We start from the raw sequence: 22,793 nt of genomic DNA, 5'->3' as shown, positions 1-22,793 counted from the left end.
ATTGTGAAAAAAAATGGAAATTCTGGTTGAGAATGATGAATTTCAAGAAAATGCCGCCTGAGATACGGTCGAAAAACAAAATTTGGAGTTTGATTTGCTTACAACAGATTAAGCTGCAAGATGAACAGAATTTGGAGGAAATGGGACGAGTTATGCTCGCCATTTGGATGACTCACTGGAATTGCATAAAACAACAGAGAGAATGGTCGGACCAAGCTGCTTTCAACATGTACGAATCAATCATCCTGCCCACTAATGACCGCGTCCTTCAACCGAAGGAAAAGAAGGCATGCAATGGATGGATACCTATATTACGAAGCGTAACAAGTCGAGGCAAAATTGAAGTTGACGTATGGAAAAGATGCAGATGTTTCCAATGTCAGTACAAGGAAGGATTCCCTGATGAACGTCCAAGTACAGACTTCGAACTGATGTTTCCCTTCCACATCATTTTTGACCCAAGACGGACGCAAATGAAAGCTTTGGATTGGCTACTACTAGCTCCATGGCGAGACCTAAAATTCATGGAACTTCAAAATCGACGACTCGATATCTCCAGTGTATAAACCAAAAAAAAAAAAAAAAACTTTCATACAGTATAGCAATTAGTATAAATAACAATCAGTACATCAGTCAACAGAATTTCAGGAAATAAAAGTAACTCACTGAATACAAAAAAAAAAAAAACACCAGCAACAGTCAAGCTCGGTCAGACACAAACCCGCGACCTTTCCGCAGCAGCTCGAACAACAATCGCAACAGCAACCCAAACAACAACCGACCGTAGGCGGTCGCCTTCAACGCTTCTTCCTCGCTTGGGCTCGATTGACCGACAGCAAATGGATTCACTCGGTCATCCGCGACGGCTTCAGAATTCATTTCCGAAGCCGTCCCCCACTATCCCTTACACCCATACCTACTGTCCCATACAACGTCGAACAACGCCGCCTATTACGACAAGAGATCGCCGACTTACTCCACAAACGTGCCATAGAACCAGTCCAGGGGTCGGGATATCCCAGCTTCTTCAGCCGAATGTTCGTCATTCCCAAGAAGAGTGGAGGTTTCCGCCCCGTGTTCAATCTGCGATCCTTGAACCAATTTGTCGAGTGCCCACACTTCAAAATGGAAAACATTCAACAAGTCATCAAACTGATAAATCAAGACGACCTTTTCACCTCAGTGGATCTTTCCGATGCGTTTCTACACATCCTGTACACAAACAGTTTCGGAAGTACCTTCGTTTCCGCTGGGAAGGACAGACCTTTCAGTTTCGAACCACCCCCTTTGGTCTCTCCGTCGTTCCCTGGCTATTCACTCGTCTCACCAAACCGATTCTTCAATGGGCACGACAACAGGGCATACGGATATCCGCTTATCTGGACGATTGGATTCTGGTCGCCGAATCTCAGGAATTAGCTCAGTCCCAAACCCGGGCGCTAGTGAACCAACTGAGGAATCTGGGATGGATCATCAATACGAAGAAATCCCAGCTCCAACCTTCTCAAGTTTTGGATCACCTCGGATACCAATTGGACAGCCAATCTATGACAATTCGGCTGCCAGGCTCCAAGATTCGAGACTTGAGAAGGTCTATTCGGGAAGTCATCAACAACTCCCGGCAGACTCCGCGTCGGATCCACAGTCTGACTATGCGGATAAAAGCGGCCACTCTGGCTATCTTTCCGGCGAATCTCCACACTCAAGCTCTGATGTTCTTCAAGAACAACGTGGTCAAGAACAGGAGAGACTGAGACAAAACATATCCTCTACCTCAGGACTGCTTGACCGAACTACGATGGTGGCTGAACAATCTCAGCCAATGGAACGGACGCTCTCTCCTACCCCAGACTCCCACGCATTGTATCTTCGTCGACGCAAGCGACAAAGGATGGGGCGGGGTGTTTCAAAATCAAGTCGTTCAAGGCTTGTGGACCGCCGAGGAAAAAGAACAATCCATAAACTGGCGAGAGTTAAAAGCCATAGAACTCACCCTCCTAGCATTTCCTCGCCTGCATGGCACCTCCGTGTTGATCCGCACGGACAATACCACAGCCAAGACTTATATCAACCGACAAGGCGGAACTCGCTCAGTAGCTCTGAGCCAACTGGCAACGTCAATTTGGAACAGTTGCATCCAGAGAAATCTACAAATACAAGCACAGCACATTCCGGGGATAGCCAACACACAGGCGGATCTAGCGTCTCGCTGCTTCTACCTGAAAAACCTCTGGAAGTTGACACCACCAACATTTACTCACCTTCAGAAACTATGGGGACCTCACGACGTGGATCTTTTCGCCGATCGGACAACATTTCAAGTTCCTCACTATGTGAGTTGGAAGTTGGATCCTCAGGCGATAGCCACAGATGCTCTCTCAATTCCGTGGCATCCCTTCCAGAATTCTTATATGAATCCGCCCTGGAATCTGATCATGCCAACACTTCAGAAGATCAAGTTGGAATGTCTCCCTCAAGCCACCCTGGTAGTCCCTCACTGGCCATCGGCCATTTGGTTTCCACTACTGATGTCCATGGCACTGGAACCGCCAGTTCTCCTGGATCCGAAAACACAGACCATGCTAGGGGTTCCTTCCGCTCTCTACCCGTGGACAAATCCGAACTGGAAGCTCTCCGTTTGGAGACTATCCGGAAGCGTTTTGAAGGACAAGGGTACTCCGAATCCACCATTCGCTCTTTAATACAATCGGTGCTTCTTGGCTCTGGACATCGCTCCCCATATCGTCATGGCCAGTACCTCTTCCTACAATGGTCCTTGCGGAAAGCGGTTGATCCTAACACATTCACCACTTCTGACCTAATGAATTTCCTTACGGACGCTCTTGCTGCTGGATACAGTCTCAGTACAGTACAGACTTTCCGCTCGGCCATCTATCTCCTCCACAAGGAGCCAGCTCAAGTTCGGAATTCTACTAACTTGAAAGCTTTGATCAAGCATTCAAAACGCACTGCGCCGCCTCAACAGGTGCTCAAGTCACGAGTAGATGTTACCCCTACGTTGCGTTTTCTAGCCCAAATACCGTCAGACTCCACAGCTCCTCTGGCTGACTTAAACAAGAAAGCTGCCTTCCTTCTAGCTATGGCAGCCTTTTTACGCCCGTCTGACCTGGAGCGCATTAGCCTATACCATTGCTCTGTTTCCAGTCGGGGCGACTTGACAATCAAAATCATAGCGCCCAAGGAACTCCGTGCTGGCCGACGAATTGTCAAGACACTGACCATTCGTCCGAATGATCACTTCACAGAACTATGTCCTGTCCGAGCATTTTTAGCCTTGAAGGCTCATCCGCTGGCCACCAAACGTTCTGGTAATAAGCTGTTGGTCAACTCCCAGAACCCAGCTAAGCTTCTGAAGACGACAACCATTTCCACCTGGCTACGCAATCTGATGCAGCTGTCCACCACTCAAAAGCCTGTTCCTTCGGTACGTTCGGTGGCAACAGACTTGGCTTTGGCTCGTGGAGCACCTTTGACGGATGTCGTCACCATGGGTAATTGGTCATCTGCGGAAGTCTTTAACAACCACTACCGCCGACAACGGCTTCAACGCCAGAACATAACCAATTTCGTTTTACGAATTTAGTTGTTATAATTATTATTCATCTTTCTTCTCGTTGTTCTTCTCTTCTTCTTCTTCTTCTTCTTCTTTCTTCTTTCTTCTTTGCTACTACGCTGAAGTAGCATCTCTAGGCTCATGTTCGGAAGTCCGATGGACTTTACGAATTTTCTAGAGAAATTTATTTCGACAGAAAATTACTAGTTCAGTCCGGAGGACTGAACGAACATGAGCCTAGAGGTCTCCCTCCCTCCCACCTCAACACCGGCTCAAGAAATGATTGAGGTGTATTATATCCATATCTCCCTTTATTTATACTTCTTTGCAAGAATATATTATTATTATTCTGGAAATTTCGCGAAATAAAGGAAAATGATTACAGCATCTCTAGGCTCATGTTCGTTCAGTCCTCCGGACTGAACTAGTAAATTTGAAGCATATTGATAAAGGCAGAAATAACAAAGATAATATTTTATAAAAAAACTCTTCCTCTCCACCTTTTCCTACAACTCCTACGTGAATCGTCCGAGCAACTAATTGTCATATCAATAGCTACAAAGCACGCTGACATGTGGGATGAACTTACTGTAGAAAGATTTCGTATAGCTGAAGAATATCGCAACGGGGAAAACAGTTACTACGCGCCATATAATAGATTGTTATCGATCGTATTTCCCCCGGATAGCAGATACACCGTTGAGCCTGTTACCCATCCTATAGGTACTCGCAAAACCATTGAATACATGGTAACCATGCAACTTGGTCACAAGATATTTCCCGTGCTTGTCGTGGAGATAAAAAGTCCGGATAGCCTACAAAGCCTATCAGCGAGACGGGAAGCAAATGAACAAATAGCAAATAGATATGCAAGCATAGGAAACCAATGCCCCCTTGAGATCTTCTATGCTATAATTGCATTTGGAACGATGATATCCATTTACACTCTTGACAAGTCATCTGGAACCATCGCTCCCTCTTATCCACCTGCAGATCGCCAGAGACTCAATGATAATGTACCTGAAGACGCATGGAACATCGATGTATTGGAGGAAAACGGTGCTAACACAATTAATGAAGTTTTTACCGACGTACAACGAATGTGTGAGAATCTGAGAGCCAGACTATCCGCTGATTAACATCAATAATAATACATGTTCAAACCAACATTCATTAATCAGTTTCAGAATTTCACAAGTTGATCAAAAATAAAGATAAAAATAAAAATGGCTCAGACCTCTTGTCTATTTCTTACGTCTGGACACTCGCACTGCTCAAATAAAAGAAAGACGGCTGTGGTATGCCAAAAGAATAAAAATAAAATAAAATACACGGTTAGTAAGCGCGACCTTCTGCTATGGTATGCTTGATACCAGCAGAATATAAACTTGAATAGCTAATTTCATATACACCTCACATTCAGATACATACATGATACTAAAGCTCAATCCATCTTTTTAACGTTTATATATATACTCCTAGGAAACAGCTGGTCTTCATCATCCGAAGTAATCAGAAGCAGCGTACAAGAGCGCATCTCTAATGGCAAACTTTGATTGAAAGGTGTACAGCCAACGCTGTCCACTTATGTAACGACGGAAATTGTATACGAAAGCGAAGGCTTCAATAATAAACAAAGATCGCAACGTGCTGCAGCAATGTTGAAAAGAGCCTTAAGCCCCCAAAGCCGTCCTTTGCAAGTTATATCTACTGATGTAGACCCAACATGATAGTCGATGAAATTGCTCACCAAAATTGGTGAAGTGATTGGCTACACCGATTTCAGTATATATCACAGAGATATGCAAGGATTGATCTTGAAGCTCATTTTTGAATCCAGCGAATTGACTCAGCCTGGGAAGTATCTAGAATCAGCTTTGATGGAATGATCGCCAAAGGCTCGTGTTGGGTAGACGGGCAAGGCGTAAACTGTTCAAGTCAATTTGCGTCTGTATGTACAACAGTTTAGGCACAAACCTGTCATATGCCATGGCGCCTTATGGCACTATATAATAGATCTGCAAATACACATACTCTTGGGAAGATTCAAAGCGAAGCATTGGTAATCCTCGATCGCAGAGATGAAACCTCTGCCGCATACGAGTTCGCTGATTTAGTCAGATTGGTATATCTAGAGGAAGAAGACATTTTTGTACCCGCGACCTACCAAGAAGTTCTAAAGTTTGTCTCCACTGCAGACGCGCTGGACGCGAACGCAGATCTTGCCCTGAACTAGCGTCTGTCCCATGATTCTGCTGCAAAAAATATGGGCATCTACCACGTCATTGCCAAGAAGTTGAGCCGAGAGCCTCCCCCTTTGCCCCTCAACATCAGCCAGAGGACTAACTTCTTGAGCCTGAATCTCTGGTAGTCGTAAATTCATCGTGTTCAAAATGGCAACCGCACCTATCTGGCCACTGTTAGTCCAATGATGACTGAAACTGCCCCGCTCACAGACACTAATGACCAGGAAATATACCCTGTCAATATGCAGACAGATGAAACGACTACAGAAGCAGCTAGCAAAAGCGCTGACCACAGTAAGAGGTGCCGTGTCAAGAAGTGCCGTTTCAAGAAGGACCCCAGTGCTCCTTTTATTGCCAAAGCTGAAGCTGATCAGAAGCGCTACGAAAAGGAAGAGGCTGCTTACCATGGCATGGACGAGGATTGAACCAATTTTAGCAAAATGCTAGATACTTATGATTAAAAAACTAAACGATGTTACTTTCAATTGCCATAGTAGTGAAGAAGGAAATCATTCAGTAACGTTAAAAGTTTTATTAGACATCTCGCCGGTATCAGTTTGTGGTTTTTACCAATATCTTACCTTTGTGATTTTGAGCCTTCCCTATCTCAAACCCGCCATGTCTATTGCTTTTCCTTTCTATAAGTTCTCTTTTGAATTTCTAAATGCTGTATTTGTTTACATTGAAACTAGCGTCAATGTTTGTTGGACAGACACAATCAAAAATGTGTTGCCCTCTGCTGCAAGTATAAATAAAGAAGTAAAAAACCATGAACTTGAAGAGATGCAGCATTGGTATAAGTGTCTCAGATCTAAAGTTCTTTAGTAATTCACTCAATGAATGAGAGGCGGCAATGTCACCTCCTCCTGCCCTGCTAGGCACATATTCATATCTCAATACAACGTTATTGTTCTGCGGCTCAAAAATTTCCCGAGTCACGTTACGTAAAGAATGACAAAGATGCCGCGAATCTGCCGCTCGCCAGGGCTCCGCTGCTGAGACATCACCCGGTAACTTAATCATCCAGGGTTCGTTCACATAAGTATAAATGAGGTGGAAGAAACTTAAGTTTTGTTAATTATACTCAAAGTTTCTCATTATATCTATAAATCAAACTCATTCAAGATGTCTTATGCTAATCAATACCCTGTCAGTTTCAAGAACCATATCGAAAAGATCGCTATTGTCGGAGTATGTTGCTTCTATTGCTTTAATTTTTTTATTGCTTGATTTTCACTAACACTTGTTTATAGGCCAGTGGTCAATCAGGAAGCTACATTGTTGAAGAGCTTCTCAAGACTGGAAAGCACAAAGTCACTGCTATCACTCGTGCTGATAGCAACTCAAAGTTTCCCGCCGGTGTCGAGGTAAAGCGAGTTGATTATGACAATCAATCCTCCCTTGTGGAAGCACTTCAAGGTCAAGAAGCTCTGATCATCACCATGGGTGTTATGGCGCCACAAGATCAACAGACAAAATTGATTGAAGCTGCTGCTGCTGCCAAAGTTGCATGGGTCATTCCCAACGAGTTCGGCGGCGACAACGCCAACGAAGCACTGCTTAGAGATATACCAATCAACGCAGTCAAAGTTCAATACCGTGAACAAATCGAAAAGCTCGGAGTTAGCTCATGGATTGGCATATGCTGTAACTTCTGGTACGATTACAGTCTCAGCCGAGGCAACTATTCCATCGACATCAAGAATCGCACTGCAACGTTCTGGGACGATGGCAACACTCGCATCAACACTAGCACATTACCTCAAGTTGGTCTTGGAGTCGCAAATTTGTTAAACTTGAAGGTGCTTCCCGACAACGAGCAAGATACAAGCCCATGTTTGAGCAACTACAAAAATAAGTTCGTATACATCGCCTCTTTTTGCCTAAGCCAGCGCGAAATGTTGGCTTCCATTCTGCGCGTCACAAATGCAACCGAAGAAGATTGGAAGATTGAGTATCGCCCTGTTGAAGAAGTATTTAAGGAAGGCGTGGAAAGATTCCAGAAAGGCGACTTTATGGGCATGCTCAGTGGGATGTATTCACGCAACTTTTTCAAAGATAACTCTGGCAATTATGAATTGACCAGAGGCCTTGATAACGAAAAATTGGGTCTGCCAAAGGAAGACGTGGACAAATATACCAAGATTGCTGTTGACGCCGTTCTCAACGGTGATGTAGCTCAATTCTAGTTTTAGTTATTGAAAAGCCAACGTTATGCATAATAAAGAACGGCAGATACCAACGGTATCAAGCCGCTTTAGTGAATCCAGAGCTTTTCTCTTCAAAGATTTTGTATCTTTGAATTCGTGCTTTCACTAGAAGAATCAGCCTAACGGGAGAAGGGATATGTAGTGAGAATAACACCTAAAAGAACAAGGGGTCAAATGTGAGCGAGACGATGTACGAAAGGCGTTATCTCGATATACATCGAGCATGCGTTTATAGGCATGTGCTCTCCACTCTTCTTTCATCATTTCATGCTTTTTGCCAGCTTTGATACAGCCGTTACGATGGATATCGTCGTCACTCACTCATATAACATTTGTCGGTAGTATTCATCGTACCAGCTGTACACCATGAACGTTTGGTCTGTTCATATCGAACGGCAAGCGGCGATCAATGTGCCATCACATGACATATTAATGGTAAAGTACCTGGGTGGCCGATTTCGAGCTCCAGTCTGGAAATTATGGCGGGCCCACGGCCAAAGTAGCGGCTAGCTAGTTTCTCATAGACACATTGTGACAGAATGTGGGTATAACATGAACCATCAAAGGTTCGAAAATTTGAATGGAGCAGAGGAACAAGTGTGTTTTTTCACGTTTTAGGTCAAAACGGTTGTAGAAGATTGAATAAGTTTCCCGTTCACACACTGCTATTTGTGCTTTGTCATTTGGTTTAAACCACTGTCATTACTTTCCAGTAGTGGCTAGAAAACTAAGTTTTTCTTTCTTTTCAAAGAAGATACCCGAAGACCATATACTCTTACAAATTTGAGGCAATGCTTGAAATTCCTGACCTCGAGACGTTCGCAATCAAACTGCATTCCACTGGGGTTGCCGAAATCATATTCAATAGACCAGAAAAGTATAATGCCCTCTCCAGCCAGGTTTATGCGGAATGGTTGAAGGCAATCAATTGGGCTGCTCGCTGCGACGATGTTAAGGTGACTGTACTCACCGGTCGAGGAAAATATTACTCAAGTGGCAAAGAGTTGGCTGTTCCTGATCCAGTGAGCGAGTCCCTTACTTATGAGGAAAAACTTGCCTTGTCGAATGAAGGCTCTCGGACGACCAGGTCTCTTGTTGAAGCATTAATTAACTTTCCCAAACTACTTATTGCTGCCGTTAACGGACCGGCAATTGGTTTTGCTGTCACTTCTTTGGCTCTCTGTGATGTTGTGTATTCCGTGCCTAGCGCTACATTCAGGACACCTTTTATGCAACTTGGTATTTGCGCCGAAGGATGTTCATCAACCCTTTTCCAAAGAATCATGGGTCCATCAAAGGCTAACGAGATGCTACTTATGGGACGCCAGTTTACTGCTCCAGAGTTATTGAAAGCTGGGTTCATAGGTGAAATTCTACCCGAAGAGGCTTTTTATGAAGATGTCTTGAAGCTAGCCACCAACGCAGCGCAGTTCTCACTTGAAGCATTGAAGACAACAAAAAAGCTTATTCGGGATGTTGACCGAGAGCTTCTTCTGAAGGTGAACAATGAAGAGTTTGATAGGCTGGCTGAAAAGAAAATTAGCCAAGAGTATTTTGACAGCGTTGTTAGATTTGTCGAGGACGCTAAAAAAAAGAAGCAGCTAAAGAAGAAGCAGAAGCTGTCCAGATTGTGAATTTATGCCACACATTCCTATCAATAAATGTCAAAGTGTATGTACAAAGCTATCGGCTTATGAAGAGTGGGTTTCCTGCTACTTGTCATTCCAACACTGCAGCATTTGAACTTAATACACGTCACATCAAGGCGCGCGCGATTTTTTTGGGGGGATTTTTTTTTTTCAGCACCTACTGCAGCACAGAAAAACCTAGTCGCGTCTCCTTACAAGCTTATACGCGCCAATAAACGAAGAAGCAAATGTCTGCTATGGATGTTGACGATGGAAAATCATCAGCTGAAAATTATGAGCTGCCTTGGTACGGATGAATTTTTAATAGACCATGCCTACCATCGTGATTCCTCATGCCTTAGATTTTAGGGTTGAAAAGTATCGGCCGAAGATTCTCAAAGATATTGTAGGCAATGAAGACACGGTGGAGCGTCTGTCTACCATAGCAAAGGATGGAAATATGCCTAATATAATTCTTTCGGTAAGCTTCGACGTTAAGTCTGCACACTGCTCGTAACTTCTACATGATCACTCACGCATTTTTCGGTCTGCTTAGGGGCTTCCCGGTATTGGAAAAACCACCAGCATTCTTTGTTTGGCTCGGGAGCTACTAGGCGAAGCACACAAAGAAGGTGTTATGGAGCTCAATGCATCGGATGATAGGTAAACTCAAGCAATATTTAGCCGGTTTCGGTATGGTATTTTCTTACGCCTTTACGAGATATTAATTCAATACTTGCCAGAGGAATCGACGTAGTACGTAATCGCATCAAAGCATTTGCGCAGAAGAAAGTAACATTACCACCGGGAAGACATAAAATTATAATATTGGACGAAGCAGACAAGTAAGTCATATCTAATGTTGTAACGTCACTGATCTGGAAAGAATGCACTGAAGTTTATATATGTCAAATAGTATGACAGGAGGTGCTCAACAAGCCTTGCGTCGAACAATGGAGATATATTCGAACACCACTAGGTTTGCGCTGGCGTGTAACCAATCTAACAAAATCATCGAGCCGATTCAGTCACGATGCGCAGTATTACGGTATGGAAGATTAACGGATGGACAAATCCTAAAGCGTCTGATCGAGATATGCGACTTTGAAAATGTAAGGTTTTTAGTGTCTCGATGTTGTGATGATGGCTCTGACGGCCAACATATTACATTTAGGTTCCAAGGAACGACGATGGTCTTGAAGCTTTGATATTCACAGCCGATGGTGACATGCGACAAGCAATCAACAATTTACAGTCTGCATTCTATGGCTTCAAATACATCAACAGCGAAAATGTCTTCAAAGTGTGTGATCAGCCTCACCCAGTCGTCATTCACAATATTTTGGAAAGCTGTAGTGCCGGAAATGTTAAAGAGGCGTTGGCGAGCGTAAAAGAACTGTGGGATCAAGGCTATTCGGCATTGGATATCGTGACGACTTTATTTCGAGTGGTCAAAAGTTACTCTAATTTGGACGAAGGTACCAAATTAGAGTACATAAAGGTATGATTGTCCTCGTGATCAGCCCCTGAAAAAGGGTCATCCCGTTCTGTGCCGTTCCATGTCAAACCTAATCAATATGTATTTCTTGTCAATGTTAAGGAAATTGGATTCGCCCATATGCATATTCTCGAAGGCGTGCAAAGTCTGGTTCAATTGTATGGTCTTATAAGCAAGATGTGTAAGATCACAATGAAGCCGGAGTATTTCATTGTTTGAAAAAAATGAGAGTAGACCGTTTATTAAACCGTTCCAATGACAGAAGAGAAACAAAAAATAAAAATCCTGGTTCAATTGTGACCACTTTTTGCGCAATCCCTTTGAGCATTGCGTGACAGGTTGGATATAAAAGCTATCCAAATATTGGATCTGTCACGACAGAGTATTCCAAGTATTCATAAAACATGTTTTTAGCTTCTCAACCATTGGCAACGTTCGAAGGACTGAATGCTACCACCGATCTACAAGCCGTTTTATCAGAAGACATAGAAAAAGGTTTCCAAAGGCAGGGCGGCACCATTCGTAATGAAACAATCCCTCTTCATGAAGATATTCCAGAGGAAGTTACAAAACAGCAAACGAATATTCCTCACTTGCGCCCCATTGATTATGTTTTCAGTGAACGCTCTTTGAAGTATCTGCACACTATTACTGCCGAATATTTCAGGACACCGCTGACGGAAGCTTTCAATTGGAATGAAGCCGCCGAAAGACTTGGCGAAGAACAAGAAGGAGAATGGTTTATTGTTGCATTCAGAAGCATTCGAAATGAGCAAGCCGACCATAAAAAACTCTACGATGCTGACGCTTTAGCGCACGAAGAAGCAATTCGGAGTGGCGGTTTACTAAAGGTAATTGATCGGAGCTATGAGCCTGTTAACCAATTGCCTATTTGAATACTGAGTTCCTCTTTCAATGTAGTACTGGTATGGAACGTTGAACGAAAATAGAGAGTGCCTTGCCATGTGCATATGGTCTAATCGAGATTTTGCGAAGATAGCGACAACAAAGCCACTACATCTGAAGGCTGTCTCGCTAGCACGGCAAATGTATGAGTCGTACCAACTAGAGCGATACCAGTTAGTCAAAAGAAAAGGCGAAAACCACTTCCATATAGTTCCGCTATAATTCCTCCTATCAGATACAACTCATATAGTTTTAATTAGCCACTCTAGAACCTGTTGTACGTGGTTCATACACTGAATTTACAAAGGATTTAATATCTGGGCATCCAACTTTTTTTTTCAATACATATAACTTACATCTTTCATCCAAAAGTGAACGGTTGTCAAGGCAATCGCTGACCCACTTCATACTGACAAATCGAGGTTGTCGTCGGCTATGGACACGCAGTATTTGCTTTAGCAATATGATTTGAAACCTGATTATCAATTGAAAACTTTCATATCTTTACCCTGTCAAAGCTTTGAATATGCGCTGCATCCCGTCAAGATGGCAATCATCGAGTACGACGTGCGTGATTTCAGTGTCAATATCGCCATCGACACCTAAATATTTGTGCGTCGTCCCGCCTTGTGATTGTATCATAAGGTCTACCACATCTAGGCGATCGTTTCTTGCCGCTTCATCCACTGATATAGTTGATGGCCGGCCTAACGACGGAGCATTTAAAGGAGAGAAATCAAGCAAGGCTGTAACACGCCAAAACAAAAAGCCTGGAACTTCGCTTCTTGGAAAATATTTCCTCTTGATATCATCGATCAGTCTAGCTGAATCATGAAGCTCTTGCTGTCTTATGTTTTGAAAAATCTAAATGAAATATATTAGAAGCATAATAAGGATAGGCGAAGTGATGCTGTGATAGTTTAGTACGTACCTCTCGCAATGACTGTTCATTTACTTGCTCCGTATAGCTGTCTCCCCATGGATCTATGGATTCGCTCATTTTATCTTTCGTTGCCTTAGTCAGGAAAACAGTATATCTACAAAAAAAGGCGTAAATTTTGAAAAATTAATCATTGATTTGCATGTCCCGCTTGAACAAAGAAAAAGTACTACTTTGGCGTTATTGGAACGATGTCCTGGGACTTTACGCAATCCATAATCCATGTAGGTAAAATTATGTCATGCTCTTGGCTTTGGATCAACGCCATTATTCGTACTCCTAGAATAATTGAGGATTTTAGCTGGGATATGGTAATCGTACCCTGTGCAAAATACCTTACCATTAATATTACTACCAGCTATAACGTAGTTAGCATTTTTGGCAGTCTGCTCATAAGAACCTCCGTGTGACTTGATGACTTTCTCTAATTCAGCCTTATTGTGGCTATCGTCTCCGGAGACAACATCTAATGAATGAAATTAGTAACTATGCGACACTGCACTGCTAACTAAAGTTGCCTTACAGAAAGTCATGCCTTCAAACAGGCTGGTGTGAATCTTGATACCACTACTATCAGTTCCAATCTGAGTAGGAATCAATGAGGTCCCTTTTCTCTGCAGGTGCATAAAGTCAGCAGCTAAAATCATTCAGTAATAGACGATCTGGATACTCTACCTTCCTATTGATGTCTTTGATGGCCAGTCGTTTCTTTTTTTGGTTCCTATCAAATAACCGTGAGTGAGGGCTCCAATTACTTACGTACAAGGTACGAAATGCTTACAAGAAAGTGTCTTGAGACAGCGGTCGCCTGCTGCTCATACTGAGATTCATTTGACCACCTTCTCGTTTCATAGTTACCACATCTTACAGCTAAGTGGTTAAAAATTGTCTCTGTAATGCTTTCGAGGTAAAATTGTTCACCTTGGTATGTCATGCAATCTTTCCACGACTTGTCAGGACGGAAGCGGGCGAATCTCGGAAACCTTAGGGAATACCCAGATCCGTAAGTATCTAACAAAATAGTGAGTAATCGATACATGGAACACGCATAAACGTACAGAATAACATACTAGCGTAACAGATTTCGGCAGCTTTGACTTCAACCACAATTGAACTGCGAAAAAAGAATCAGCTTCAGTTATTGATCATTGTCATCGTGATAACAACTTACTTATGATAGTCTATGATCATATCAGGGCTTTCGCTAGACTTTTCTGGATGGACCAGCCACTCAGGTTGTGATCTTGGATTGTAAGATCTGAAGTGTTGTCGTATTTTACTGTGAAAGCATTAGAGATATTGAAACAACCGGCTATTCTTAGTCAACATAACGTACGAGAATTCCTCCAACTCATTGACGGTATACCCAGTGCCAATCCAGGCAAACGTCGCAAATCTGAACAATTACTCATTTTTAGTTCACGTTTGTACACTCAGCAATAGAGAAAAATTCGCTTACTTTGGACTCTCATCACTGGATAATCTATCATCTCGGATAGCGCAAAGGAACTGAGATAGCTTACTACCACGCTTGCCAGTTCCATAATCGGCGCCTTGTTAAAGGGTCATAATAAGTTTTCTACGTTACGAATGTGCAACAGTTCGGTTATTTGCAACATACCTACGATAAGAAGATCGCAATTATCTCGCAGTTCGTCTATATAATCGGGTTTCACCTTCACCCAAGAATGGTTACGAGCGCCTGGCTCGTAGATGGAGCCTGGGTTTTTTACCACAATTCCTTCTTGACTTTGTAATGATTTTGGTTAGTAAATGTATGGTACAAACACGGATATCAATGTATGTACTACTTTAAAGTGGTAGCCTCATCCAATGCCTGAACTATGTGTTGGAATGTTGTTCCTTCTTTGCGAAAGATGAAGCTGATGCAACCACGTCTCTCAGTTACAACTGCCTTCAATACCTCAAGGCGCTGTTCCATAGGATGGTCGATCAAAGAAACGCCGTTACAATAGACAATATCAAAGACGAGAACTGGTATAAAAGTAGATTAACACCAACTATACGTGAGTTCGTGCAACGACCACAATTCTTACAGCAGGGATGAATATCATCAATGTCAAACGGGCCATCTAAAGTGCAAAAGCCATTAATGCGACGGTCGCATTTGCCAAATCATGCGAGTTACTTACGAAGTACAGAAGATTTCAAGGTGCCAAACGGTAAGAAGACGTCTAGCTGTGGGTCGTATGCCACCAGTTCACCATCAAGAATAAAGCTAATGGCAAGAGTTTAAAGTCAACTAAATGTAACGATTTTTGCATCATCTTGCCGTTTACCTGTCGGCTGCTAAGCAGCTCGCCACTTGGCCGGATAACTTATCCAGCGAGTCTTTGCTAGATCCATACAAGTCTGTGTAGTCTGTTGCCTTCCTATACGTCTACTAGTGTCAGTATTTGACGTAAAGACAACAGGCTGTTAGTATTGCTCTCTCACCTTGAAAACCACTTGAAATCTCCTGATAGTTTTTCATAATGCATTTGAGCTCTTTCACCGTCCACCTTTTCCTCGATGTAAAATCGACCATTGTGTGCTAATTGCTTTACATTTTTTGGAACCTGCTTCTGTCCCAATTGTGGCTTGAACGGGTGGAACAGTTGTATAGTCTTCAGCTGATATATTAGAAATATTCTTATTCGGCATCCTTCAGCTTTCATTATACATACAGATTTGCCAATGCGCGCAAATGGATCTTGCAGTTTTTCGCAGACTTTCTTTAGGTCGCTCGTAACGCTGTAAAGCTCTTTCGCTTGCGGGTGATAGACATCGAAAACCGAAGTTTCTGACATGCCAATTTTCAGGTCTATAACATACATTTCGATAAGGTGTTCTACCATAAATACTCCATGTGACGTCTGATCTATACCTTTGAGGATAGTCCTTATCAGCCATTGATGCTCTTCCGCCGTATAATGCGTTACGGCAAACTTAAAATAGTCACTTTGCTTCTTTTCACTTTCAAACAAATAATTTGAGTAACTTCATCTGATCTCTTTGTTTTGGGACTAAATATTGTCACATACTTTCCAGAAGATGCATTGATGTCGTCTAGTAACTCCACAGTTTCATGCACTGTCCTTGTAGGAACTGTGACAGTCGATCGACTTCGAATAATCTCATAGGCTACAGCCGAAAAGTCTCCTGAGGATTTCTATGATCATTATAGTGCTGTTATAATTCACCGTGATACACATGTTTATAGCAATCCCTCAAATTGACGATAGCTTACGCTATACTTCGAACTGGATGGCAGTTTCCATTTCAGCAGTTCGTATGCATCTTCAGAGTCTCGTCCTAGACCCAATGCATCGATATATGCTTTTGCCAATCTAGATTCTTTGAGCCGATATCGATTCTTGTCGACCTAGTTGGGTATATCAATCAATTTTTGGTCTGTTATGAAGCGGTATACTGCTTTCGGACTTAAATACCACTCCATACCTGAGGCAGCAGTAATCTCATTGCTGGTAGGAAGTCACCATACTTGACTCGCCATGTATGAACAAATCTTCGTAACCTCTTTTTTTTCTCTTCAGTTCCTCGTTGATTGCTAAGAGTCTGTAATAGATTGCAGAAATCAGCAAATAGCGGAGAGTCACTCATAAAGAAAGCATATGAAAGAAAGCGGAGTGGAATGTGGTCAATTTTTCAGCAAAACTGACGTCTTTATGACTGACTTTTCTTTGAGCTTGTTATCTAGCTTCCTGTCATATTGATTAACACCTTAGCAAAACGAACGAGTGCTCGGCATTTGCAACAAGCAACTGCTAATTTGAAAAGAAAGAGGTACGCCTCACACGTAATACCTACAACTCGCCTCCAAATGGCGCCTCCAAGAGCGTACTCTATAACCACAGCGGTGTGGTTGTTACTCGGATCAGCAACCTTAGTATCAACCGCCTATTATTACTCGTCGCGAAGGACCAAAACTCTGAAATATCACGATGGTTCTACCAGACGGATGTCAGAAACAATTCAAGCGGTGTCAATTCCTCGTCAACAGATTCCTCTGGCCCGAGCGCTTGGTACCTTGACCCCTATCGCGTATGGTGAACCTTCCAAAACAGTGTTCCCGACGTTCCTTCGTAAAAATGAATCTGATGATAAAACCATGACTGATACCGTATTGACATCCTTTTTTGACTCGGCTCGATCTATGACTTCCGTTACATGGTCCACTCCTTCACTTCCAACAATGGATGATATCACAATGAAGATGTCGGAGCTGTACCAAGCCTTTCCAGAACAGATCAAGAGCTTACAAGAAAGTTACACCAGATTTTGGGAATTGCTTACCATGGATGAATTTCGTCAGATGATGGAGGAAGTGTCTAAAGAAGAGGAAAATGCGGACAAAAATCCAGAGATCCTATTAGACGCAAGTGTTAGGTAATGACTATGTACTGAATGAATCTGTTTTGAGCTATAAGGAACAAGCTACTAACCGATAGTTATATCAATCAGAGAAGGAAACACATTGTCTATGGATGAACAAGCGTTTGTGAATGCTCGAAAACGCAACATGGTGGAAAGTTTTGCAAAATTCATTGGCGTTGATCCTGACGAGGTCCATGAGGACGATTTGCCCGTTGTGGGCGTTGCATCAAGGTAGCCTTAGTGGCATGGAACATTGATGCAGCAAGAGATACTGATGCTTTGTTAGTGGTGGTGGATATAGGGCTATGATTGGCAATGCTGGTTATCTAATGGCCATGGAAAAGACAGGCGCTTTAGATTGTACTATGTACTGCGCAGGTAATTCTCGTTAATTGACATGTGCTACATTATACTTCAAAATCTCTGACATCTCCGTAGCTGTTTCTGGATCGACTTGGACTTTAGCTCAATATTTGAGCCCTCTAACAAAAGCATCGTCGGAAGATCTATTGTCCCATTTGCGTACCCATGCGCAATCACATGTGGTTAACATTGGTCGCTTTCTCGGGCTAATCAATAGTTCGGAACAAAATGCCAAAGCTGTTATGGAAGGTGTTGTTCAGCGATATAATCAACAAGGAGGTACTGTCAGCTTGGTAGATATTTTTGGAATGCTACTTGGAGCTGTTCTCTTGACGAAGAAAGAGCAGAAAATTGTCAATAACCAGAAAGAAAGTACAGAGTCCGGAAAGAAAACAGGTCACGAGGAAAACAATAAGACCCCGGTGGATGTTGATGTAATGTTACCCGGAACTGACCAGAAGATTTCCAAGCAAAGGCAGTATGTCAAAGACGGCCTTCGTCCTATGCCAATCTATTGCGTGGTGAGGCATGCCATCCGCGAAAATCAGAGCATTACCGACAGTGTAGAATCTGAGAATGAGTCGAATGAAAAGCCAGAAGAGGGAAAGCATAATAAGGTTGCTGATTCAAAAGTCGAAGAGCTACCAACTGTCGCTGATGAAGGAAACGATTCTAGCTCTACAGAGGAAGAACTTGGCCCAACCGAGAAAGAAGTCAGCGAAGAACAAGATGTATACCAATGGTTTGAGTTTACCCCATTTGAAGTTGGTAGTGAGGAATTAAGTGGTAAGTTATTTACACATGAATTGTATATCATCGAAAGCACCATAATTGATGTAAAATATCAGCTTGGATCCCCACCTGGGCATTTGGAAGAACGTTTGAAGCTGGAAAGGGCAAGAATCGATGCCCTGAACAGAACCTTGGGATATTGTTAGGGTAAGATTTTGACAAGGTCAAAATAGCCGGCTGTTTCTTCTCTAATTTAAAGGAAAATCCCGTTGTGCAGAACATTTGGATCCGCCTTCACAGCTACGCTTGCACACTTTTACCAAGAGGTCAGGGGATTGCTACCAATGACAGCTCTCCAAAAAGCCGATAGTACCATAAAGCAATACGAAGAATCCGTTACCTCCATACATCCTATCTCCCCAGCTTCCTTCCCAAATCCATTCTACAAGCTTCCACCCACCCCTCCTGTAGCTGACCCCGTCAATGTGCGATCAGAAAGCATCATTAATTCTCCGGATTTGCGCCTGATGGATGCTGGCATGGACAATAATATACCATTCTATCCTCTGCTTCGCAACGGGAGATCGGTTGATGTTATCATTACATTCGATTTGAGCGCTGACATCCAGGCTGCTCCTCACTTTGAGCGTGCTGAAGGTTGGGTAAAACGGAGAGGCGTCCAAGGGTGGCCAATCGGTGCTGGTTGGCCCAAGAAAGACATCGAAGTTGAAACTCAACAAGAGGACGGTGGAGCAGAAAACATCGATGCTGAAAAGGAGAAGGAAGTCCATGGAACTAAATTAGTAAACGAAACGGAGGAGTTGAAAGAGATGAAGCAAGCTCAAGAAGACACCATCTCGCATGCCAGATCTCCTTCCCCGAAGAGCAAATACAGGCTTGGTCATTGTACAGTTTTTGCATCCAGTGCCAGTGAAACTACCATGGATGGTAATGGAAAGGATGAAGCTGACAACAACAGTGGCACAACCATATACCGTGAAGATATCAACCCTATTACCGTAATCTACTTTCCATTAATTGGTAATGATCGCTATGATCCAGATTATGATCCACAAGAAAACGATATAACGACCACTTGGAACTTTGTGTACTCTCCATCGCAAGTCAGCAAGCTTCATGGCCTAGCTGAAGCTAATTGGACTGAAAATGTTGAACAAGTTCGGCAAGTTCTTAGAGGAGTATGGGAACGTAAGAGGAAGCAAAGAGAAGCGAACGAGCCTCACACCATAAACGATCAATTTTCGAGCCCTTAGTTGAACGCGACTAATTACATACATCATACAATACACGCTGCATGCCATAGATCTAGATATTAACTATATAATTATTGTATCTCAATAAATTTCAATACCGTAACAGTATCATAACTGCTTGACCTTCAAACAATGGTAGGTAGGTTGTGCATAATTGAAACTCAGAATTGTGATTGATTTCGCGATGTATAAAATGCAAAGAAAAAAATTGAAATGGTCTGCCTTCAAACCCTCCTGATCGATCACACACCATGCCGCTCATAATCATAACAGGATTCCCTTGCAGCGGGAAAACAAGACGTTCGGAGGAGATCAAGAAGTTTTTTGAAGAGCGATGCAAAGCCGAAAACAAAAAGCTTCGAATACACATTGTCAACGATGAAGTGTTAGGCATAAGCAAATTAGCATACAAAGGTACAGCACAGATCACTCAGATATTCGACTTGTCCTTCGAGACTCACTTTCCCCATAGAGGCAAGAGAAGAGAAGAAAGCTCGTGGAGCATTGATGTCAGCTGTGGAAAGACTTGTGTCCAAAGACGACCTTGTCATTGCAGACGGAATGAACTACATTAAAGGATTCCGGTATCAACTTTATTGCGTGGCTCGGGCAATCAGCACACCACATTGTGTGGTAGGTCTATGAGCAGTTGGTTTCAGTCATGTGAAAGCAAAATTAATAACGTGAATCTAGGTGCATTGTGGAACACCCATCAATATGGCACGCGAATGGAATTCGGAGCGGAAGGAGGGTGCTTATCCTGAAGATGTGTATGTAACTATATGTTTAATGGCTGAAAGCTACATGAAGTTGACATGAATTTAATAATTTTTTGTTTTCAAGCTTTGAGGAGCTAATTACAAGATATGAGGAACCTGATGGCAGGAATAGGTGGGATTCTCCTTTATTCACAGTCATTTACGACGATGCATCTGTCCCACAAGAGAATCTTTGGGATGCTATAATATTGAAAAAGCCGCCTCCACCTAATCTCTCTACTGTAACTGTAAGTGTAGGTGTACTGGATGGTCATACATGCCATTTATATTCATTCAATCTCGTTGCAGAAACCTGTATCCGAAACAAACTTCTTGTATGAGCTAGACAAGATGACGTTGGATGTCATTAACTGTGTCTTAGAGACTCAAAAAAATCAAGGACAAGGTGGATTGCCAATGGTGGTGCCTCGATCATCACATAAGGTCATTAATCCTGCCAGAGCTATCACCATGTCGGAGCTACGGCGGCATCGACGACAGTTTACGACCATGAACAAACTACATACTTCAACCAACATCGATGTTGTGGCAGATATGTTTGTAGACTACTTGAACACAAATTTGGCGAATTGAAATAAAAATACCATCCATAGATACAAGAGCCTATCAGTATGCTGTGTTTCAGGATCTAGGCTAAAGTATATCAATTTATAGATGGGTATGTCAAATGCATGCCTAGGGGCCAACCTTGTTGAGATAGAGTACAAAGCAATGAAAAACTATTAATAAGACACACAAACGAACGGGCTTTGTGTAGATGTGGATGCAACATCTTTTGCTAACGTGATAGCCGTCAGAGAAGTTACTTCAGCCTTCATCATCATGTTAGGGTATCTTGAGGTTTGAGTGCATCTTAAGTGTATAAGAATCATGCCTTTCCTCGTTCAGCGAGTGTAACATGCGTTTCAAGAGTGGATAGCATCTGGTCCCAATTGATGAAGATCTCAGATAGGGTGTTCACCTAGATATAATCAAAAGTCAAGTCAAGTAGTAATCGATTTTAGGCTACATTATCGCTCCATTGTAGCAGATTGTTATTTTCAAAAAGGATACAGTTCCATTGTAGTTCTCCATAAGCTGGGACAAATTTTTCGAAGATTGAGATAGTGCTTGACTTTGAAGTTTGTGCTTTGCCTCTAAGGGCCGTAATTTGATTGCAAGATCGTCCACAGCTACAGGATGTCGATTTGGAACAAATTTGATTCAGTAATAAGGTACATAATGTCGGTATGTTAGCGAATTCACCAACCTGAGATATCTGAGCTTTCTAAGACGTGCTCAAGTGCCTTGATTTGCTTAATCTGATTTGCAAAGGCCTCTAATTCTTCGCCGGCTGCTAGCACAAGCTCTTTTTTGGTTGTAATATCCAAAAGCTCTTGTTCGACTGCAAATGGTGAAGCCATAGGATTCAGGACGTTTTCGTGCTTGTTGTCTAATAACATTCAAATTCATGGGTTATTGCTGTTCCATCACTCCTTCCTTTCGTAACTCTGCTTACATTTTTCCACAAAATCTCGTAATGCCTTGTCATCGACTAAAACACTTTCGAGTTCATTCTGTAATTTCGATATTCTTTCCGATAGCCCTTCGTTTTCGTACATGCTTTCATTATTAGCACTATCTTTGGATGGTAAGTCTACTAATAGCTGCTCCAGTCGCCAAACGCGAGCATCAAATCCTAAGTCATCCATGTCGGGGGAAGGTAAAATAGTAGCTTGGCTGCCATCGTGTTTCATTTGCCGCCAAATAAAGGGCACAAACTGAATTTTTTCACGCGACTGAGCCAAACTTGTTCATGGGCAAAGTTACTTATGCCATTGGATTTAAAAATGAACTTCCATTTCAGAGCGAAATAAAGCAGCTAAAACGACTCTATGCGCAATACCATAGAGTAGACGATAAGCTACCTTTAGCTGAAACAGCAACACAAATAGCAGATACTTTCTTAGACCAATGGGAAGAACTCAATGCAACAGGTGAAGCTGCAGAAGAACAGCAAAAGTCTCTTGAAACTGCGTTGAAATACTGCGATGAAGCGAGATACATTTTTAAGAAGCTGGGAAAAATGAAAAACGTAGTCAGGTATTGATTTTCGCAACCATGCTTACGTTAGTTTTCTGCTGCTAATATCTGATCTAAGCGTGGATCTCCTACGCATCAAATGCAAGCAGAGGTAAGAAATTATATCCACCCTGCTCAATAAAAGTCCAATGTCTGATTAAAAAGAAACAGATTGAAGGACTAC

The 22,793-nt window shown here is 42.5% G+C and overlaps 12 protein-coding genes across 12 annotated transcripts; 10 read left to right on the top strand and 2 right to left on the bottom strand.

Annotated features, from left to right (window-relative positions):
- Positions 1-689, top strand: K450DRAFT_247779 (uncharacterized protein). Its single transcript, XM_051590120.1, has one exon. It carries the CDS (start codon positions 33-35, stop codon positions 564-566), a length of 534 nt encoding a protein of 177 aa, XP_051443417.1. The 5' UTR covers positions 1-32; the 3' UTR covers positions 567-689.
- A 1,093-nt stretch (positions 690-1,782) lies between these two features.
- On the top strand, positions 1,783-4,005 carry K450DRAFT_247777 (uncharacterized protein). The gene is made up of 2 exons (XM_051590119.1): positions 1,783-3,711; positions 3,969-4,005. Exon 1 carries the CDS (start codon positions 1,799-1,801, stop codon positions 3,602-3,604), a length of 1,806 nt encoding a protein of 601 aa, XP_051443416.1. The 5' UTR covers positions 1,783-1,798; the 3' UTR covers positions 3,605-3,711; positions 3,969-4,005.
- A 141-nt stretch (positions 4,006-4,146) lies between these two features.
- Positions 4,147-4,713, top strand: K450DRAFT_176426 (uncharacterized protein; the record flags this gene model as incomplete). Its single annotated transcript, XM_051584241.1, has 1 exon — positions 4,147-4,713. One exon carries the CDS (start codon positions 4,147-4,149, stop codon positions 4,711-4,713), a length of 567 nt encoding a protein of 188 aa, XP_051443415.1.
- An 860-nt stretch (positions 4,714-5,573) lies between these two features.
- On the top strand, positions 5,574-6,245 carry K450DRAFT_273010 (uncharacterized protein; the record flags this gene model as incomplete). The annotated part of the gene is made up of 2 exons (XM_051593072.1): positions 5,574-5,755; positions 5,999-6,245. The coding sequence occupies 2 exons, from the start codon at positions 5,574-5,576 to the stop codon at positions 6,243-6,245; spliced, it is 429 nt and encodes a 142-aa protein (XP_051443414.1).
- A 676-nt stretch (positions 6,246-6,921) lies between these two features.
- Positions 6,922-8,091, top strand: K450DRAFT_247776 (uncharacterized protein). The gene is made up of 2 exons (XM_051590118.1): positions 6,922-7,011; positions 7,074-8,091. Exons 1-2 carry the CDS (start codon positions 6,946-6,948, stop codon positions 8,007-8,009), a joined length of 1,002 nt encoding a protein of 333 aa, XP_051443413.1. The 5' UTR covers positions 6,922-6,945; the 3' UTR covers positions 8,010-8,091.
- A 422-nt stretch (positions 8,092-8,513) lies between these two features.
- Positions 8,514-9,722, top strand: K450DRAFT_247774 (uncharacterized protein). The gene has a single exon (XM_051590117.1). It carries the CDS (start codon positions 8,822-8,824, stop codon positions 9,662-9,664), a length of 843 nt encoding a protein of 280 aa, XP_051443412.1. The 5' UTR covers positions 8,514-8,821; the 3' UTR covers positions 9,665-9,722.
- Positions 9,723-9,831: 109 nt separating this feature from the next.
- K450DRAFT_247772 (uncharacterized protein) lies at positions 9,832-11,468 on the top strand. The gene is made up of 7 exons (XM_051590116.1): positions 9,832-9,965; positions 10,028-10,139; positions 10,215-10,321; positions 10,402-10,503; positions 10,575-10,770; positions 10,833-11,159; positions 11,259-11,468. The coding sequence occupies exons 1-7, from the start codon at positions 9,907-9,909 to the stop codon at positions 11,373-11,375; spliced, it is 1,020 nt and encodes a 339-aa protein (XP_051443411.1). The 5' UTR covers positions 9,832-9,906; the 3' UTR covers positions 11,376-11,468.
- Positions 11,469-12,530, top strand: K450DRAFT_247770 (uncharacterized protein). The gene is made up of 2 exons (XM_051590115.1): positions 11,469-12,007; positions 12,078-12,530. The coding sequence occupies exons 1-2, from the start codon at positions 11,561-11,563 to the stop codon at positions 12,282-12,284; spliced, it is 654 nt and encodes a 217-aa protein (XP_051443410.1). The 5' UTR covers positions 11,469-11,560; the 3' UTR covers positions 12,285-12,530.
- Positions 12,184-16,650, bottom strand: K450DRAFT_247763 (uncharacterized protein). Its single transcript, XM_051590114.1, has 25 exons — positions 16,465-16,650; positions 16,253-16,387; positions 16,047-16,174; positions 15,890-15,978; positions 15,690-15,826; positions 15,460-15,629; positions 15,303-15,395; positions 15,156-15,241; positions 15,060-15,095; positions 14,814-14,997; positions 14,624-14,751; positions 14,462-14,555; positions 14,339-14,398; positions 14,174-14,281; positions 14,073-14,116; positions 13,924-14,013; positions 13,784-13,865; positions 13,678-13,723; positions 13,526-13,616; positions 13,343-13,468; positions 13,176-13,281; positions 12,994-13,099; positions 12,571-12,926; positions 12,419-12,495; positions 12,184-12,355 (listed from the first exon to the last, which is right to left on the bottom strand). The coding sequence occupies exons 1-25, from the start codon at positions 16,624-16,626 to the stop codon at positions 12,315-12,317; spliced, it is 2,775 nt and encodes a 924-aa protein (XP_051443409.1). The 5' UTR covers positions 16,627-16,650; the 3' UTR covers positions 12,184-12,314.
- Positions 16,651-16,719: 69 nt separating this feature from the next.
- Positions 16,720-19,883, top strand: K450DRAFT_247745 (uncharacterized protein). Its single transcript, XM_051590113.1, has 7 exons — positions 16,720-17,412; positions 17,488-17,631; positions 17,687-17,778; positions 17,839-18,042; positions 18,142-18,549; positions 18,612-18,702; positions 18,773-19,883. The coding sequence occupies exons 1-7, from the start codon at positions 16,847-16,849 to the stop codon at positions 19,767-19,769; spliced, it is 2,502 nt and encodes an 833-aa protein (XP_051443408.1). The 5' UTR covers positions 16,720-16,846; the 3' UTR covers positions 19,770-19,883.
- A 112-nt stretch (positions 19,884-19,995) lies between these two features.
- Positions 19,996-21,515, top strand: K450DRAFT_247740 (uncharacterized protein). Its single transcript, XM_051590112.1, has 5 exons — positions 19,996-20,183; positions 20,242-20,402; positions 20,463-20,539; positions 20,613-20,775; positions 20,837-21,515. The coding sequence occupies exons 1-5, from the start codon at positions 20,021-20,023 to the stop codon at positions 21,119-21,121; spliced, it is 849 nt and encodes a 282-aa protein (XP_051443407.1). The 5' UTR covers positions 19,996-20,020; the 3' UTR covers positions 21,122-21,515.
- On the bottom strand, positions 21,158-22,283 carry K450DRAFT_247738 (uncharacterized protein). The gene is made up of 4 exons (XM_051590111.1): positions 22,047-22,283; positions 21,798-21,980; positions 21,602-21,720; positions 21,158-21,509 (listed from the first exon to the last, which is right to left on the bottom strand). Exons 1-4 carry the CDS (start codon positions 22,237-22,239, stop codon positions 21,417-21,419), a joined length of 588 nt encoding a protein of 195 aa, XP_051443406.1. The 5' UTR covers positions 22,240-22,283; the 3' UTR covers positions 21,158-21,416.
- Positions 22,284-22,793: the final 510 nt, after the last annotated feature.

Source organism: Umbelopsis ramanniana (assembly GCF_025399195.1).
Source record: "Umbelopsis ramanniana AG unplaced genomic scaffold K450scaffold_39, whole genome shotgun sequence".
Taxonomy (NCBI): Eukaryota; Fungi; Mucoromycota; class Umbelopsidomycetes; order Umbelopsidales; family Umbelopsidaceae; genus Umbelopsis; species Umbelopsis ramanniana.
The sequence above is the reverse complement of the archived record's forward strand: the minus strand, read 5'-3'. Positions and strand labels throughout refer to the sequence as shown.

Coding starts and splice junctions, on each gene's coding strand:
- K450DRAFT_247738 (XM_051590111.1), bottom strand. CDS start 22,239: ATGGATGACTTAGGATTTGATGCTCGCGTTTGGCGACTGGAGCAGCTA. Junction 21,981..22,046: donor ACGAGATTTTGTGGAAAAAT/GTAAGCAGAGTT, acceptor GAATGTTATTAG/ACAACAAGCACGAAAACGTC. Junction 21,510..21,601: donor TGGAGAACTACAATGGAACT/GTATCCTTTTTG, acceptor GATTATATCTAG/GTGAACACCCTATCTGAGAT.
- K450DRAFT_247777 (XM_051590119.1), top strand. CDS start 1,799: ATGGTGGCTGAACAATCTCAGCCAATGGAACGGACGCTCTCTCCTACC.
- K450DRAFT_247745 (XM_051590113.1), top strand. CDS start 16,847: ATGGCGCCTCCAAGAGCGTACTCTATAACCACAGCGGTGTGGTTGTTA. Junction 17,779..17,838: donor TTGTACTATGTACTGCGCAG/GTAATTCTCGTT, acceptor ACATCTCCGTAG/CTGTTTCTGGATCGACTTGG. Junction 18,550..18,611: donor TGGTAGTGAGGAATTAAGTG/GTAAGTTATTTA, acceptor GTAAAATATCAG/CTTGGATCCCCACCTGGGCA.
- K450DRAFT_247763 (XM_051590114.1), bottom strand. CDS start 16,626: ATGAGTGACTCTCCGCTATTTGCTGATTTCTGCAATCTATTACAGACT. Junction 15,827..15,889: donor GATAAGGACTATCCTCAAAG/GTATAGATCAGA, acceptor TGTATGTTATAG/ACCTGAAAATTGGCATGTCA. Junction 12,356..12,418: donor TTCACTTTTGGATGAAAGAT/GTAAGTTATATG, acceptor TTGTAAATTCAG/TGTATGAACCACGTACAACA.
- K450DRAFT_247740 (XM_051590112.1), top strand. CDS start 20,021: ATGCCGCTCATAATCATAACAGGATTCCCTTGCAGCGGGAAAACAAGA. Junction 20,403..20,462: donor TCAGCACACCACATTGTGTG/GTAGGTCTATGA, acceptor ACGTGAATCTAG/GTGCATTGTGGAACACCCAT. Junction 20,540..20,612: donor GGTGCTTATCCTGAAGATGT/GTATGTAACTAT, acceptor TTTGTTTTCAAG/CTTTGAGGAGCTAATTACAA.
- K450DRAFT_247770 (XM_051590115.1), top strand. CDS start 11,561: ATGTTTTTAGCTTCTCAACCATTGGCAACGTTCGAAGGACTGAATGCT. Junction 12,008..12,077: donor GGAGTGGCGGTTTACTAAAG/GTAATTGATCGG, acceptor CTTTCAATGTAG/TACTGGTATGGAACGTTGAA.
- K450DRAFT_247774 (XM_051590117.1), top strand. CDS start 8,822: ATGCTTGAAATTCCTGACCTCGAGACGTTCGCAATCAAACTGCATTCC.
- K450DRAFT_247779 (XM_051590120.1), top strand. CDS start 33: ATGATGAATTTCAAGAAAATGCCGCCTGAGATACGGTCGAAAAACAAA.
- K450DRAFT_247776 (XM_051590118.1), top strand. CDS start 6,946: ATGTCTTATGCTAATCAATACCCTGTCAGTTTCAAGAACCATATCGAA. Junction 7,012..7,073: donor AAAAGATCGCTATTGTCGGA/GTATGTTGCTTC, acceptor ACTTGTTTATAG/GCCAGTGGTCAATCAGGAAG.
- K450DRAFT_247772 (XM_051590116.1), top strand. CDS start 9,907: ATGTCTGCTATGGATGTTGACGATGGAAAATCATCAGCTGAAAATTAT. Junction 10,504..10,574: donor ATATTGGACGAAGCAGACAA/GTAAGTCATATC, acceptor TATGTCAAATAG/TATGACAGGAGGTGCTCAAC. Junction 11,160..11,258: donor CCAAATTAGAGTACATAAAG/GTATGATTGTCC, acceptor GTCAATGTTAAG/GAAATTGGATTCGCCCATAT.